We start from the raw sequence: 16,735 nt of genomic DNA on the forward strand, positions 1-16,735 counted from the left end.
AGCTGTCCTTACTACCATAAAATACATTTTTACATTTGATTAAGATACTGACATTTACAAATTCTTTGCATAAACAATATTTTATTAGGTATGTAAATACTGTGCAATCATAGTATGTACCATTTTGAATTTTCCTGAATTTGGTACCCACATTTACATATTTTACACTGTCAATTATAACAGCTGCAGTACAATAATTCCTCTGGGACATCTGTCTCACTATCTTTTACACCATCAGTATAATCACTTCAGTTTTGTGACTGGTATGTAATATTCAGCTCAATTCAATGTGCTGAAAGGAGTTTTTTCTGTTAATTCTTATTTATAATACACATTGTGTGTCAGCATAATCATTGTTGAGTATATAATTTTGAACACATACAAGAGGAATATAAGGAACAATGCTTGGTGCTGCAAGAATGCTAAAATACAAATTATTTTTACTTTTTACGAAAACAATGACTGATCCATTCCCTAGCAGGTGTGTACATCTCCACCCTCACCTACTCACTCTCTGTATTGTTAAATTTGTGGGTGCAGAAAAGTCCAAACAGACTAAACTTTCACCGGGATATCTCAGATATCATAAGCAGATTTGAGGATTTTCAAAAAAAAATCTAAAATATTGAACTGGAGCACACATGAAAAGAGAAAAAATCGATCGGAAATTATATCCCAGCTTCTTGGATGACAATGTACAGTTTCTCAAGAGTACCAGCAAACTGTATTAACTAGTTCAAATATACTAAAAAAGGAATTATAATTTCTTTGATACATCTTGCAATCGAATAACAAGTGACAATATAAAACTGTAATGTTTGAATAACAAATTAACCTGTATGTTTTTGTGCCAAGCCAGCTATGGATAAACATACTCTGTATAAAATAACTGAAAAGCAAGTAATGAATTACTCTTTGCTGTACTACATCACACAAGCACAAATTTTCGATGCAAAGAGTTGCATTTGCTTTACTTTAACATACACAGCAACATAATATTCAATAAATGTAATACCTGTAACCAAACCAATGTGTTTTCTCCCCAAAAGTAGTGCCTCCATCATAGAAAATAATTACATCTGCCATGCAATTCTGTAATGCATATTGATGAAGACACCCAAACATGTTTATGTTATGAATGAATACAGAAAAAACAGAAACTGCATCAAAGAAACTTCAGCTTAGAATCTGTAATGGCACTACCTGACATTACTATGAAAACCAAATAGCTGGCACAACATTACTGTTGCCTGCCGTCTTGCCGCTACTCAGTCTGGTCATCAGGAAATAAATAAACAAGATCGAGCCCCATTTGCTTGTGTGTAACTCACTTTTATATAAGTGGCAACAACTCAGGACCTGTGATATTTCCAAACAGGACTTTGAAAATTTTTGTAATTGGGAAAAAGTGCTGGTTTTTCAATCACGGTACACTTACGACAACTAATAATATAAAAGCATACAGGAGCTAATGACAGCTGTGCTACAGGCAGTGCAAGTGTTAGTGAATGTAGCATGAATGTCTCCTGCACCACTCATGTTTATGACTTTCCTACCATTTAATGAACCAAGAGAGAAATGGGACACTTGCAGTAACATTTTCAGCTTGCCAAATTTCTGACACAGAAAGACAAAATACCACGTTTTTGTCAGGAACACCCAAACTGTATCTCAAATGCAGAAACTAGGGCTGGAAGAACTCTAGCACAATTTGAGTGCGCTAGAAATTTTGTGTTATTACAAGAACAGACTCTTGTACTTCTTGATTCACGAAACAGGAACAGAACTATAATTCAACCTGCACAAGTGTTCTTTCAGGCAACTGGCCACGACAGATTTGGGTTCAGCCTCTCAGTGAGGGACTTGAACAGGCAGAGGATTTTGTTGAGGCCACCACCTACAAGGAAATGATGTGTGAAACAGCACCTAATGCCTCCTGTGGTTTCTAGCAACTTACAGGACCAATGCAGGTGAAGACTACAGCCCAGTAGAGCATTTTCACAGCTGCCCTCATCACACCCACTTCAACATGCTGCACCCACTGTCAACATACATAATCGGTGACACCACTCGTTTCTGGATGAGTACTCTCAGTGGGAGCCCGTGAGTTTGGACACTACTGAACTGGGATCCTCAGGACATTCTCCATCTGCCACAGGTAAATGAAGTACAACATGGCCTCCACCCACAGACTTTTGCAACACCACCAACACCTCCTTCACACCATGCATCACCTGCATTCTTCTCCATTGTGATCACAGATGGGGGAAGGGGGAGGGAAGGAGATGTAGTGGCATCACCCAACATTACTATGAAAACCAAGTAGCTGGCACAACATTCTTGTCAATTGCTGTGGCACCACTTGTTAGACAATGCTTGCTATCAAAAGCACCCTCTAATAAGACCAAGCAAGAATCCAGCCTATAAGCTGTACCAGGGTCAGCCTGAGGCAGTTGCGATGCGCTTTGTGCAGTGTGCATTAGTGTGTTACCAGTTTATTTTAGGTGCTGTTGCTGCTGTTGTGGACTCTGTTTGACATAGGTGGAAGTTGGATATGTCATGGATTATAGTTTGCTTTTGAATATGGACTTAAGTTAACTTGCACTGTTTTCGAGAAACATCCTATGCATACATCTCTTGTAAATAAAATGAGATGAGAAAAAGATACCATCAGATGTGCAATACATCCTAAACATGCAAAACATCACTCTGGCTCTTTAGCTTATGCTATCACAGAAACCTCATATGGGAACTTCAGCTGGAAAGTAATGCAGTTGGTTAATACACATTCCAAGGATGTATAAATGGTTATGCAACAATCCTGTAATAACAGTTTGACTACTATCAAATTAAAATGGACTATGGAATATAACTATTTGTTATGAATCTACCCTCCTAAAAATACCTGTAAACTTAATAAATAAAATTACATAGGCACAATTTAAAAAGAATTCTAATAAACTAATATATTTCAAATTAAAAGACAAAAATAAAGCAGTTATATCTTACCAGGTCAGTAACTCCAGCGAATGCAAAAATAGCTACAGCAAGATGAAATTCTGATTGTAGAACAAGATATCCCAAATATGGTGCAGCTGCAATGCGGAATAGGCAGAGTAAATTTGGTATTGTGAGAACATTTTCCTTCTGTAAAAACATTAAGGTGCCTTTCAGAAGCATAACAGAAATTTACAAACCATAAGATGTCATTACAACAGATTAAATTAAGCAAAAATTTCAGCATATAGAAATTTAGGATTCTAGACACATAGACTACAGCTGCAATAGTGTAACATAAAAATGTAGGGAAACAGCAAAATACGCTGCAGGTATGAGGAAACCAAAATGAAAGGAAAAACTTTATGGAACAAGGTTACTGTTAAAGCTAAGTAAAAGTTTAAGTTAACAAATAGAAAAATGGTAATTAAACAATTGGAAAATGTCTCCACACGGGCAAAAGATGGTATAACAAAACTTTGGTAATAGAAACAACTGAAAACAGAACAGAAACCCAGAAACCTGTCTGGAAAGAAGGATCAATCTCCACAGCTATTATGTCAGTAAAAAAAAATTTATATAAGTGCTGGCAGGTCGATAGACACACAAACAAACACAAACATACACACAAAAATCTAGCTTTCGCAACCAATGGTTGCTTCTTCAGGAAAGAGGGAAAGACGAAAGGATGTGGGTTTTAAGGGAGAGAGTAAGGAGTCATTCCAATACCGGGAGAGGAAAGACTTACCTTAGGAGGAAAAAAGGACAGGTGTACACTCATGCACACATACACACACACATCCATCCGCACATACACAGACACAAGCAGACATTTGTAAATGTAAACAAAGTTGACGTGACTTACCAAACAAAAGCGCTGGCAGGTCGATAGATACACAAACAAACACAAACATACACACTAAATTCATGCTTTCGCAACCAACGGTTGCTTCTTCAGGAAAGAGGGAAGGAGAGGTAAAGATGAAAGGATGTGGGTTTTAAGGGAGAGGGTAAGGAGTCATTCCAATCCCGGGAGCGGAAAGACTTACCTTAAGGGGAAAAAAGGACAGGTGTACACTCGCGCACACACACACACACACACATATCCATCTGCACATACACAGGCACAAGCAGACATTTGTAAAGGCAAAGAGTTTGGGCAGACAGTGTTTGTTCGTAATGAGGATCACCATGTGGCTAAGCATGCCTTGGTGCACAGCCAGCACATCTCGGCACAGAGTTACACAGTCCGGGTTATCTGGATACTTCCCACTAACACCAACCTGTCAGAACTCCGGAGATGGGAACTTGCCCTTCAGTATATCCTCTCTTCTCGTTATCCGCCAGGCCTCAACCTCCGCTAATTTCAAGTTGCCGCCACTCATACCTCACCTGTCTTTCAACAACATTTTTGCCTGTGTACTTCCGTCTCGACTGACATCTCTGCCCAAACTCTTTGCCTTTACAAATGTCTGCTTGTGTCTGTGTATGTGCGGATGGATATGTGTGTGTGTGTGTGTGTGTGTGTGTGTGTGTGTGTGTGTGTGTGTGTGTGTGTGTGTGTGTGTGTGTGTGTGTGTGTGTGCGCGCGCGCGCGAGAGTGTATACCTGTCCTTTTTTCCCCTTAAGGTAAGTCTTTCCACTCCCGGGATTGGAATGACTCCTTACCCTCTCCCTTAAAACCCACATCCTTTCGTCTTTCCCTCTCCTTCCCTCTTTCCTGAAGAAGCAACCGTTGGTTGCGAAAGCTTGAATTTTGTGTGTATGTTTGTGTTTGTTTGTGTATCTATGGACCCGCTAGCACTTTTATTTGGTAAGTCACATCAACTTTGTTTTTAGATATATTTTTCCCACGTGGAATGTTTCCCTATACAAAGATTCCAAGACTTACCAAGCGGGAAAGCGCCGGTAGAGAGGCACAATAAATAAAACGCACAAACACACACACAGAATTTCGAGCTTTCGCAACAGGCGGCTGCTTCGTCAGGAAAGAGGGAAGGAAAAGGAAAGATGAAAGGATCCTTTCATCATTCATCTTTCATATTTCATCTTTCATCATTCATCTTTCATCTTTCCTTTTCCTTCCCTCTTCCTGACGAAGCAGCCGCCAGTTGCGAAAGCTCGAAATTCTGTGTCTGTGTTTGTGTGTTTTATTTATTGTGCCTATCTACCGGCACTTTCCCGCTTGGTAAGTCTTGGAATCTTTGTTTTTAATATATTTTTCCCATGTGGAAGTTTCTTTATATATGTATATATATATATATAATGTGTGTGTGTGTGTGTGTGTGTGTGTGTGTGAGAGAGAGAGAGGGAGAGAGAGAGAGAGAGAGAGAGAGAGAGAGAGTGTGTTTGTGTGTGTGTGTGCACATGCGCGAGCTCGCATTATCAGCTAATTTGTTTTTGTTTATGAGTAAGCATGTACGAGTGTGGTATTCAATATACAAATTTTTGGCAGACTATATCTAGACATATAATTAAATGCCTGTATGTACGAGTTAACCTTTAAATGTGTTTGCTTTTTATATTAACTGACATTACAAAATGGATCTGCAGATGAATGAGGAACTAAATAATTAAAAATTAGTGGCTGCGGCAAAATGAGTATATTGCTGGAAGAACTGTTATCCCAATCGTCCCACTTAACCTCTGGTGTGAGTTTTGGGCCAAAGTTGTGGGCGCTCCTGGATATACTTATGTGTGGCCAGAAAGCATTGAGTAGCTTAGGGTGGAGGACTTTTCATTTGGTTCGGGTCCTGGCTTCTGGGGTGTCTGGGTGGGATTACATTACATGTGGCAGTTTGTAGGCACCCACTAGGTTGCTTGCACTTTGGTGAGTAGCTGTGAATATAAGTATCATTTGGTGCCTAAATAAATTCCTCCAGACTGTGAGGCAATGGGGTATCTGAAGCAGCTCACCACTTAATATCGCCATTCCACTGCTCTCTGATGCAGATGCACTGGTACCCTCGCTGTGTTTAACAGGTGTGGAAGAGCTGGCTCTACCCACTAGGCTTCAGTCTTGTTTGCATATGATATGGGGCAAACTGTCAGAGTTAGGTTATGGGAACTTCACCCACCTTCTGAACCCAAGAGTATTTTGGTACACGGGCACTCAAACGTTGCTAGCTTTTAAAATGAACTTCCTTTTTCAAGCTTGTAGAAGAAATTTGCACACAAACACACGTATACTCTCACTCACATGCACATGCCTGTCTCCCTACATTGTGCTTAGTTTACTGCCAGCTCTTTCCTGGACCACAGTGAGTGCACTGGGGTAAGGTGGCATGTGTGTGTGCGTGTGTGTGTGTGTGGGTGGGGGGGGGGGGGGGGATAGGGGTTGACATAGGTGTGAGGCAGTGAGGTGGTTGGGGGAAAGCATTTAGTGGCTTGTAGGAGAGTGCAGAGCTACCTGTGGGCTAGCTAGAGGTGCAGGTAGAGGAGGCAGGCAGCAGACACTTGGGTACATAATTCACAGACTAGGGTGTGAGATAGCAGCATGCAACTATCTGACACGAATTGGGGGGGTGGGGGGTACTGGAACATGGGATGGTGCACACACACGCGCACCCTTCCTCCCCACCCCCCACACACAAACACGCTACTGGGTGGGGGGAAACAGCCATTGAAATCTTGCATGTTCTGCTCTGCTGCAGGTTGTACCACTGGGTAGTCACCTTGTTTATGGCAACAGTTTGGCAGTAGCCATTCATTCTGGTTGACAGCTGACTGCTTGTCATACCAATGTAAAGCACTGTGCAGTGGTTGCAACAGAGTTGGTATATATCATGGCAGCATTCATAAATGGCCCAGCCTCTGATGGGGTAGGATAAGCCTGTGACGGAACTGGAGTAGGTGGGGCTGAGTGGGTGGATTGTGCAGGTCTTGCATCTGGATCTTCCACAAGGGTATGATCCCTGTGGCAGGGGACTGGGGGTGGGAATGACATAGGGATGGACTAGGGTGTTGTGGAGGTTGTGTGGGCGGCGGAACACCAGACTGGGAGGGAACAGAAGTGCTCAATGATAGATAATTAAAGCCCTGATGAAGGCTGTTGTCCCAGTCCCAGGTAGTATTGGGTGACAAGGGGGGCACTTCTTTGTGGTTGGTTCCTTGGATGGATGTGAGGATCAGGTGTGTGAGGGGATATGGCACGGGAGATCTGGTTGTGTATTAGGTCTGGAGGGTATTGTTTGTCTGTGAAGACCTTTTTGAGGCCTTCAGCATACTGGGTGAGAGAGTTCTAATCATTGCAGATGTGTCTGCCGCAGGTGGCCAGCCTGTATGGAAGGGATTTTTAGGTGTGGAAGGGGTGGCAACTATCAAAGTGCAGGTATTGTTAATGATTGGTGCGTTTGATGTGGACCGAAATGTAGATTGAGCGTATGAGAGGAGATCAACATCTAGGAAAATGGAACAGTGGATGGAGGAGGACTGGGTGAAGTGGATGGGGGAGAAGGTGTTGAGATTGTGGAGGAATGAGGATAAGGTGACCTGACCTTGAATCCAGATTATAAAGATGTCATCAATAAACCTGGACCGAACCAGGGGTTTGGAGTTTGGAAAGCTATGACTATTTCCTCTAGGAGGCCCACGAAGAGGTTGGCACAGGATGGTGCCATGCGGCTGCCCATGGCTGTCCCACGAATTTGTTTGTATATCTTCCCTACAAAGGAGAGGTAGTTATGGGTTAAAAAGTAGTTGGTTAGGCGTACGAAGAATGAAGTGGTGGATCTGGAATCTGCTGAGTGTTGGGAGAGGTAGTGTTCAATTGCAGCAAGGCCATGTGTGTTGAGGGATGTTAGTGTATAAGGAGATTGCATCAACAGTGACGAGTATATGTCCGGGAGGTACGGGTGTAGGATGACTGTGAGCTGGGCAGGAAGTGGTTGGTATCTTTAATGTGGGAGGCTAGGGATCTGAAAACTGGTTGCAGATGTTGGTCAACAAGGGCCAAGATACTTTCTGTGGGGCCACTGTAACCAACTACAATGGGGCACCCAGGATTGTTAGGTTTGTGGATTTTGGGAAGCATGCAGGAGGGCGTGCGGGCTGTTGTCGGGGTGAGTTGGAAATGTATTCAGGGGGAGGTTCTGAGAAGGGCCTAAGAATTTCAGCAGGGATTGGAGGTTATGTTGGACTTCTGAGATGGAATCACTTTGGCAGAGCTTTTACGTGGAGGTGTGAGACAACCAGCGGAGGCCCTCTGCCAGCTAGTCACTGCTGTTCATCACAACATTGGAGGGACCTTTGTCTGCCAGGAGAATGACCTGGTCAGGCTCCATTTTTAGGTTATGTAGTGCAGTTCTTTCTTCTGCTGAAAGGTTGTTGTTCTTAGGGAGGGGTATGGGGAAGGATGGTGACGCCAGGTTGGAAGTTAGGAATTCCTGGAAGGTGACCAGGGGATGTTTAGGTGGAAGTGTGGGAGGGGTCACAGTTGGCTGGTGGTACACTTTGAGACAGGCAGGGTTCAATGTTACAATTGGATTGGCTTTGGTTGGAGGGGTTGGTGGAAAAGATGCAGGGTTTGATTTTCATTTTCAAGTTTCACCTGATGACAGCTTCAAAATGTTCTTGACCATATCTAACTCCTACTTAAGGAAACCTATTGTAGTGGAGTAACCTTATGATACTACAGAAACCAAATAGCTGGTGCAATATTACTGTCAACTTCTGTGGTGTCACTACAAAGAGGGTGCTCATCATCAGAAACACTGTCAAATGAGATCACACTAGAATACTGAATATGAGATGGCCATGATTCAGTCTGAAACAGTTGAGAAGTGATCTATGGAGTGCACAATGAGTGTGTCATTAGTTAGATTATTAGATTACATTGTAGACTCTAATGTGGTGTGGACTGGACTTTGCTTTGAAATACAGACTTAAGACAGATTGTGCTTTCTCTGTGGCACATTCTGTATACGTTTTGGTTTAAATAAACCAGGATGAGTCCCCACTAGTTTTGTGTGTAGCTCACTTTTATGAAATATATATTATAATTATTATTTTAATGATAAGATGCATATAAAATCTTATATTGAAGATATGTCCACACTGGAATTTAATCTGCATGGTCAGTTCTAGTCATAGTAAATTTTAGTCCCATCTATTTAATTTGCTCAATCTTGTTTTTGCTATGAAAGTGGAAAAACATAAGTTGAGAAGACAGGTGACTCAACAAGGAATTCTTTTCCTGTCAAATCAGTCAATATACAAAATTGTTAAGGCATTCGTGGCCGCCTGTTGACAAACCGCCTGTTGGCTTCTGTCTCGGGTTCTACGGCTGATGCTCATCTGCTGATTCATCTGACGTTCCACTAGCACAAGTGTCTGGCATTGTCGAAGTTTCACCTTCCATTGCAATGCTGGCAAAACATCAGAAAAATCATGTGATGAACATTGGCTGAAGAACCCAAGGCAGACACCAATAGGCAGTTTGTCAGTCAATATACTGGGCGATCAAAAAGTATAAATTTGGAAACTTAATAAACTACGGAATAATGTAGATAGAGAGGTAAAAATCGACACACATGCTTGGAATGACATGGGGTTTTATTAGAACCAAAAAAAAAAAAACAAAGTTCACAAAATGTCTGACAGATGGTGCTGGACAGCAAAACGTCAGTGACTGCGCATGACAATAGTGTATAAAAGGAGTTGTAATGAGAGACAGAATCAGTCGCAGCATGTTGATGTTACCTGAAAAGGAGCTTTTAGTAAAGCTGTATTATCAGAATGGAGAATATGATAGTTCAGCGTTACCATCCTATTGCGATAGGAAGGGGATTTGAATGGGTAAAGGCCCGTTAACAAATGCAGCTGTGGCGAGAATTATTTCGAAGTTCGAATTCGCAGGTTGTTTAGATGACAAACCCCATAGTGGCCGATCAAGCACAAGGTGTAATGCTGCTGAGACAGTTCCGGAAGAAATGGAGACTAGCGGGTTCGTCTATGGACGGGGAAGTCAGCGCTCGTGCAGTTGCACGTCGCACCAACATTCCATACACTACTGTTTGGTTGGCACTTAGGCATACTCTCCGATGCTATTCACACAAAATCCATCAGCATCATGAGCGGTTACCTGGCGATTTAGTGAAGCAGAGAGCATTTGCAGTGTGGGAATTTCAAAAGATGGTGGATGATGACAATTGGTTGAGTAACGTGTTGTGAACCAATGAAGCTCATTTCACGCTCTGGGGGTCTGTCAACGCCCACAATTGCAGAATTTGGGCTACCAAAAGTCCTAGAACTGTCGTGGAAACCATTTCATGATGAGAAAGTCATGGTATGGGTTGGATTTACCACATCTACTGTTATCAAGCCTTGTTTTCTTCGAGGAAATGCGTGATTCTGGTTTTGTAACTGCTACCGTGATGGGTGAGAGGTACGCCGATATGTTACAGAATCTCATCATCCCCAGCCTGGCTGATAAACACCTGCTGGGACGTACGATGTTTATGCAGGATGGCACTCCACCCCATATTGCTAGATGCGTGAAAGATCTCTTGCGCGCGTCGTTTGGTGATGACCGTGTGCTCAGCTACTACTTTCGCCATGCTTGGCCTCCCAGGTCCCCAGACCTCAGTCCATGCGATTATTGGCTTTGTGGTTACCTGAAGTCGCAAGTGTATCGTGGTCGACCGACATCTCTAGGGATGCTGAAAGACAACATCTGATGCCAATGCCTCACCATAACTCCGGACATGTTTTACAGTGCTGTTCACAACATTATTCCTCGACTACAGCTATTGTTGAGGAATGATGGTGGACATATTGAGCATTTCCTGTAAAGAACATCATCTTTGCTTTGTCTTACTTTGTTATGCTAATTATTGCTATTCTGATCAGATGAAGCGCCATCTGTCGGACATTTTTTGAACTTTTGTATTTATTTGGCTCTAATATAACCCCATGTCATTCCAAGCATGTGTGTCAATTTGTACCTCTTTATCTACATTATTCTGTGATTTATTCAGTTTTCAAATTTATACTGACTTTTTCATCACCCAGTAGTTTAAAAGTGATAGCCACCATAGTTTTCAACAGTCGTGTAGTGTCTACTGTGTGTCCATTCATAATAAATATATTATGACTAAATAAATGAATGGTTACATTCTGTTGTGAGACATCTAGTTTTCATGTTAGGTATTGTGCTTGCACATAGCAAGAATGGCTGCATAATGTAACTCTACTAAGATCTGGGAGGAGAGCTTTAAGATACATTTTACAGAGTGTGAAGGGGAGCAGATTAGATCGTAATGTCCACTCCATACATTCAAGATTTGTGAGTTTTAGTACCCCATAAGGTAACCATCTCCATATATCAATACGCGAAATAAAAACAAGGAAAAATATAGACAGGATACTCACCAACCCACACTACGGGTAATGTGACGAGTCACTGCCTGCAATCCTTTAAATGAGGCTTGAATGCAGGAGACATCGAATCACAATATGAAAATTCTAATATCGAAATTACATAAAAGGTAGTAAAGTGGAATGCTGAATAAGAATGGATCTAGGAGATACACCCAACATACATTTGAGACTGAACCAAAAGTTTCCTCTACTGGGATATATTACGACCCACCTGTATGAGACAGAATTATTTTATTCCAGATATGTGTACTGAACAGCATCTATGAGATTTTAAAAATTAAACTCATCCTCTGGAAACAAAGTTGGCAGCCAGACGGCCAGCTGGAGTGTATGTGGAAGGGAGATTAACTCATTCTTCTCGACTTCGTGGAATAGACTTACAGTCTGTTCCATCCTCCTCAGGCATCCTACATCCATCTTTCCTATTGGTTTATAACTGATTACTTGTTTAACTAGTCTGTCTTCCTCCATTCTGTTGATATGTTGTTTACAATTTAAGTAATCTTGCTTTTTTTTCATTTAAACAGTATATATAAAGTTCTTCTCATTTTGTTTTGTATATGATCTCTGAGACTACGTCCATTAACTTTCTTTAAAAATTTCATTCCCGCTAACTGTATCCTTCTTTTCTCTTTTGTAGTTAATACTTAAGATTCACTTCCATATGTTAGAATAAGTGTAAAATTTTAGCTTTGTATCCTTCCTTGTCTTGTTGCCCTGTGTTTTATCTACTGTGCCACATACCATTTGAAACTTATTTATCAATGACATAATCTTCATATTCATAGTCAGTATCATAGCCTAACAGCTGATACTGTGATGCCTGTTCTATTGATTGTCGATTTAGTAATTTTAAAGCATACTGGAAATTTCCCTTTGACTACCATACTTTAGTTTCTTTAGTGAAATTTTTAGATGATATCCATCCATCCATCAATCCACCACATTCCATAGATCCCTTGAAGAAGGAGAACCTCCAGGGATATTGAATAAGTCAAGATATACTTCAGCATGAGACAAAGACATCCGAAGTTCAATCTGTATACTGTATTAACAATAAACTATCGCTACACTGCTTGATGCTACTCATGCTTATGACACCTAAATTTAATAGAGTAAATTAGTAAGAAAGCTGTTCCTTTGATACACTCTGCTGCCTTCTTAGTTTTATTATTCACCTGCTGTTTATCTGCTATTATTAGCTTAATATTTACTTTAACGCAATGATATTTTTCAAAGAAAAATTTTTGCATGTATAAATACTGAGTCTTATTTATAGTCCATTATTAATGTCATATGACTTTATAACAAGCACTGCTACATGCCGTGTAGCTAACAAAAATGTTAAATCCCTGACTTGAGATATTCAGATAATTTGCAGAAAGAATGGCTAATCAGACGTGTGTCTAATTTTATTTTTTATCTGGTATGGATTCCCAGTTTCTTGCTTTATGTTAGATGGGAGTTTGCTGAATATCTTACCACCTAAGTACAAAATTCCATTCCAAACTGTAGACAAGAATGTAAAGTCTGCATGAAAATTATTTTTGTGCCTTACATTACAAATGTGTGTGTCACAGTTCAGTTGAAACTTATTTTCATCATAAGCAATGAAAACCATTACAGAGTACACGTATTGGGAAGTGAGTGTAAGAATTCCAAGATCCTGAAAAAGGCTTTTGCAAGATGTACGATTATCTACTTTGTACAATATTCTTATTGCTCACTTCTGATGAACAAACATTTTATTTACTTTAGTAGCACTAGCCCAGAAGGTAATTCCATAATACAATAGGAAATGAAAATATACAAAATTGCAAAATAAATCAACACTCTTGTGTTTAGGTCAACACAATGGGAGATGCTTATAAGGGGATAACAAAATGAACTGAGCCCCTTGATTAGTTTATCCATGTGTTGAATACATTTTAATTTGTTATGCAGCTGAAGCCCAATGAATTTTACACACTGTGCTTCATTCAGTGTGTGACCATTAATGTCTCTTTATGGTGTTAAAAGGTAATTGCATAATATGAGTCTTTGTGGGATTAAGACTAAAACTATCAACTGTGAACCACTTGAAAAAGCCTGTTCAACTGTCATCTGAGCTGTGACTGCTAGGATTGAGTTTGACAACAGCTTCAATGAAAAAGGGGAAAGCCTCAAGCTAAACAGATCCCGGATTCCCATGCTGCAGCGAATGATCACTGGAAGCAGCAAGGTAGGATCCTCAGTAGTAATGATCAGGGAAAAGCCCTGACATTGGCATAACAGAATATAAGAATATAATCTGTTGCTGCAGGCTCGATTCCAGTCTCCCCATGAGCAATGGAGAGCTAAGCTCTGACAATGCCAACCATTTGTGCAAACTAAACATCTGACAAGTCAAACAAATGTTCGCTGAAGAACCCGAGGCAGAAGCCAACAGGCAATATTTCAGTGAGTAACTAGGAACGCCTCAACAATTTTATGTAATTTTTCTTGTTTAGCTCCATCAGTACGTCATTTGTGAGATCTTTATTGCTTTCTGTATGGAGCATCCTTTACAAAAACCAAACTGAGAGGTGATTAATCAGTTCTAATCAGTTATATGAGTCAGTATTCTTTAATGCAGCACTTCCTCAGATACTTTTGGAAAGACGGGAATGAGTGACATAGGTCTGTAATTATAGGTGATTTGTTCATTCTCTGTTTTGTAGATGGGTGTTACTAAAGCAAATTTAAGTGCATTGGAAAATATGGTCTCAGCCATTGATTAATTACAAAGAGAGCCTAAGAGCAATCCTGTAAAGTCAGGATAAACACCATCGTACACAGCAGAATTACTACTTCTTAGTGACCTGATGAATTCTGTAATATCCTTACACCCCTGCCACACTCCTCTGTTGATCTTTACTGGTAATGTCTTCTCCTTCCCTGTATTTATTATAACTTCTGTGTGCTCATACAAAGTCTTTTCTGCCTGTGTTAAATGTCTGGGGTACCCTTGCTTTTACATGATGTTCATGGCTTGCTTCTGATCACATAGTCAAAAATCTTTTCATAATCTATAAATTTGATGAGAGTCTCCCCGTTATATTCTTGTCATTTTATAAGGAACTTGCATACAATGTTAACATTTTCAATACAAGATAGCCACTTTCTAAAGCCATTTGTTCCTCCATTAGGATGGTGTCATGTATCTTTCACATTCCATTGGTAATAATTCTTGCACCTTTTTTGACAAGCAGTATACCCTCCACTCTGTTCCACAATTTAGGTACTAGCCTCATCTTAACTGGATACATAATTTGAATTCACAGGCACAGGCTTGCATATCAAATCCAAAATTATGCTGCTCATATTTTCTTCCCATTGAAGCTGTACAGTCCCTCACAGAAAAATATTTTTAATTTGTATAGTCTCATTGAGGGAAAAGGGATAAGAATCAATGTTCTCCCTGTTGTATACTTCTAAGACACATTTTTTATAACCACATAACAGTAAACTAACAAGCAAGCTGCAGCTCTGTAATATGCTCCACTATGTCCCCTCCCTTCTATAAAATGTTTCTTCTATGAAGTATAACTTCTGTTGAACATAATATTGCCATCTATTGTTTATGAAGTGTTCTGTTGTGTAGAGAATTAATTTTTTTTATTTTCTTTATTTTTTGGCAGTGCAATATTCCTTATATTGTTATTCAATTTACATATCAATGAGGAAGCTCTCAACATCGGTGTTACTAAATTATCAAAATTGTTCTATTAGCAATTATTTCTTCTGCAAGAACTGAGTTGAGTAATTTCTTAGTTTTCTTGACTAGTAACTCAGATTTAAATTATAATTTAGTTGACTGCTCTTCATTTTATGAGAGTGAAGACTGTCCTCTACCCTGAATCAACAATCAATGTATTGAAACTTCTTGGCAGATTAAAATCATGTGCTGGATTGGGATTCGAACCCAGGTATTTGTCCTGCGGCTGAGTCATGGTCCAGCACACAGATCTGCCAGGAAGTTTTACATCAGTGTAAACTCCACTGGTGTATAGGCAGAAGGAGCTTCTTTCTGCCTATATACCAGTAAAGTCATATGGTGAAGTACTGCTATGAGTTTGTTGGGTTATAACTCACTCAAATGCACTGAAAATGGCTATTTATAACTGGAATCCGGATATGCAAGAATAATAAAAAACCAATGGGATTACAATTGATTGCTGTGTTTCTGGCCTTACTTATAATTTTTGTAGTGCGTTTAGTAATTAGATGCTCCTTATCAACAAGTAAACATTGTATTTTAGAAGAATAAATAACAGCATTATGCAGAGTTTATGATTGTCTCCTAGTTTGAGTTATCTACATGCTTTGTGAAGTTACTTCTGCTTTAAATGTGGCTTATTGTTACTATTTTCCATAACTGCTGTGAAACTGGCACAGTTTCAGAAGAACTGCAAAATTCCCATAAAAACAATAGCAGACTTTATGATTAAATTATAGCCCACTGAAATACTGACAGAGAAGGAGATAAGAATCATAAGTAAACTGGATATGAAAGTCAGGCAGACAATATGAGTAACATGCACAAAGATAAAGGAAGGGCCAAACAAAATTTGAGGAGTGTTTAGAAAAGAACATGAAACTACACATGCTTATTATACAAGGATCGTCAACAAAGTAAGTTCCGTTTCTATTTCTATCCGCGGCAGCGCTACAATCACAGTTCCGAGCACGTGTGGCAGTTACTCTGATTCAAGGAGAAGACATGTACGCCATTTTCAGATTGCTCCTACTGATGTGTGCTTTGTAGTGCTTCTTTATAATGTCAGCCATAATTGAAAATGCCACAGCATGTGAAATCACATCTGTGATCCATTTTCTAAATGCAAAGAAAGTTAAACCAAAAGAAATTCATCGGCAGATCTGTGAGGTTTACGGACAAAATGCTATGAGTGATTCGATGGTTAGAAGATGGGTCAGACTGTTCAATGAAGGATGTGATCAAGTGCACGATGAAGAATGAAGTGGATGCCCATCTGGGGTTACTGATGAACTGGTTCACACAATTGACAAGAAGATTAAGCACAAGCATAAGTTTACATTTAGTGCCCTTGCTATGGCAGTTCTGCAAATCTCACAATCATTAATTCATGAATTTGTTACTGAAAAACTGAAATTTCGAAAACTTTGTTCACGTAGAGTATCCAAAATTCTTACCGGACAACACAAAAAACAACGGATGGGCAATGCACTTCACTTTTTGACATGCTACAATGCAGAAAGCAATGGTTTTCTTTCCTGGATAGTCATGGGGGATGAAACTTGGGTATCATATGAAACCCCTGAAACAAAACGGCAATCAATAGAATGGAGGCACACTTCA

General features: G+C 40.0%; 1 protein-coding gene across 5 annotated transcripts in view; it reads right to left on the minus strand.

The window, feature by feature from the left end:
• The window catches only part of LOC126347621 (probable cardiolipin synthase (CMP-forming)), an 89,950-nt gene that overhangs the window by 39,461 nt on the left and 33,754 nt on the right, over positions 1 to 16,735 (minus strand). For all 5 annotated transcript variants that reach the window (XM_050002290.1, XM_050002289.1, XM_050002288.1 and 2 more), the window contains exon 3: positions 3,010 to 3,147. In XM_050002290.1, the coding sequence (XP_049858247.1) occupies positions 3,010 to 3,147 (138 nt within the window). The remainder of the gene's footprint in view (positions 1 to 3,009; positions 3,148 to 16,735) is intronic.

The sequence above is a fragment of the Schistocerca gregaria genome, chromosome 1, assembly GCF_023897955.1.
Source record: "Schistocerca gregaria isolate iqSchGreg1 chromosome 1, iqSchGreg1.2, whole genome shotgun sequence".
Classification (NCBI taxonomy): domain Eukaryota; kingdom Metazoa; phylum Arthropoda; class Insecta; order Orthoptera; family Acrididae; genus Schistocerca; species Schistocerca gregaria.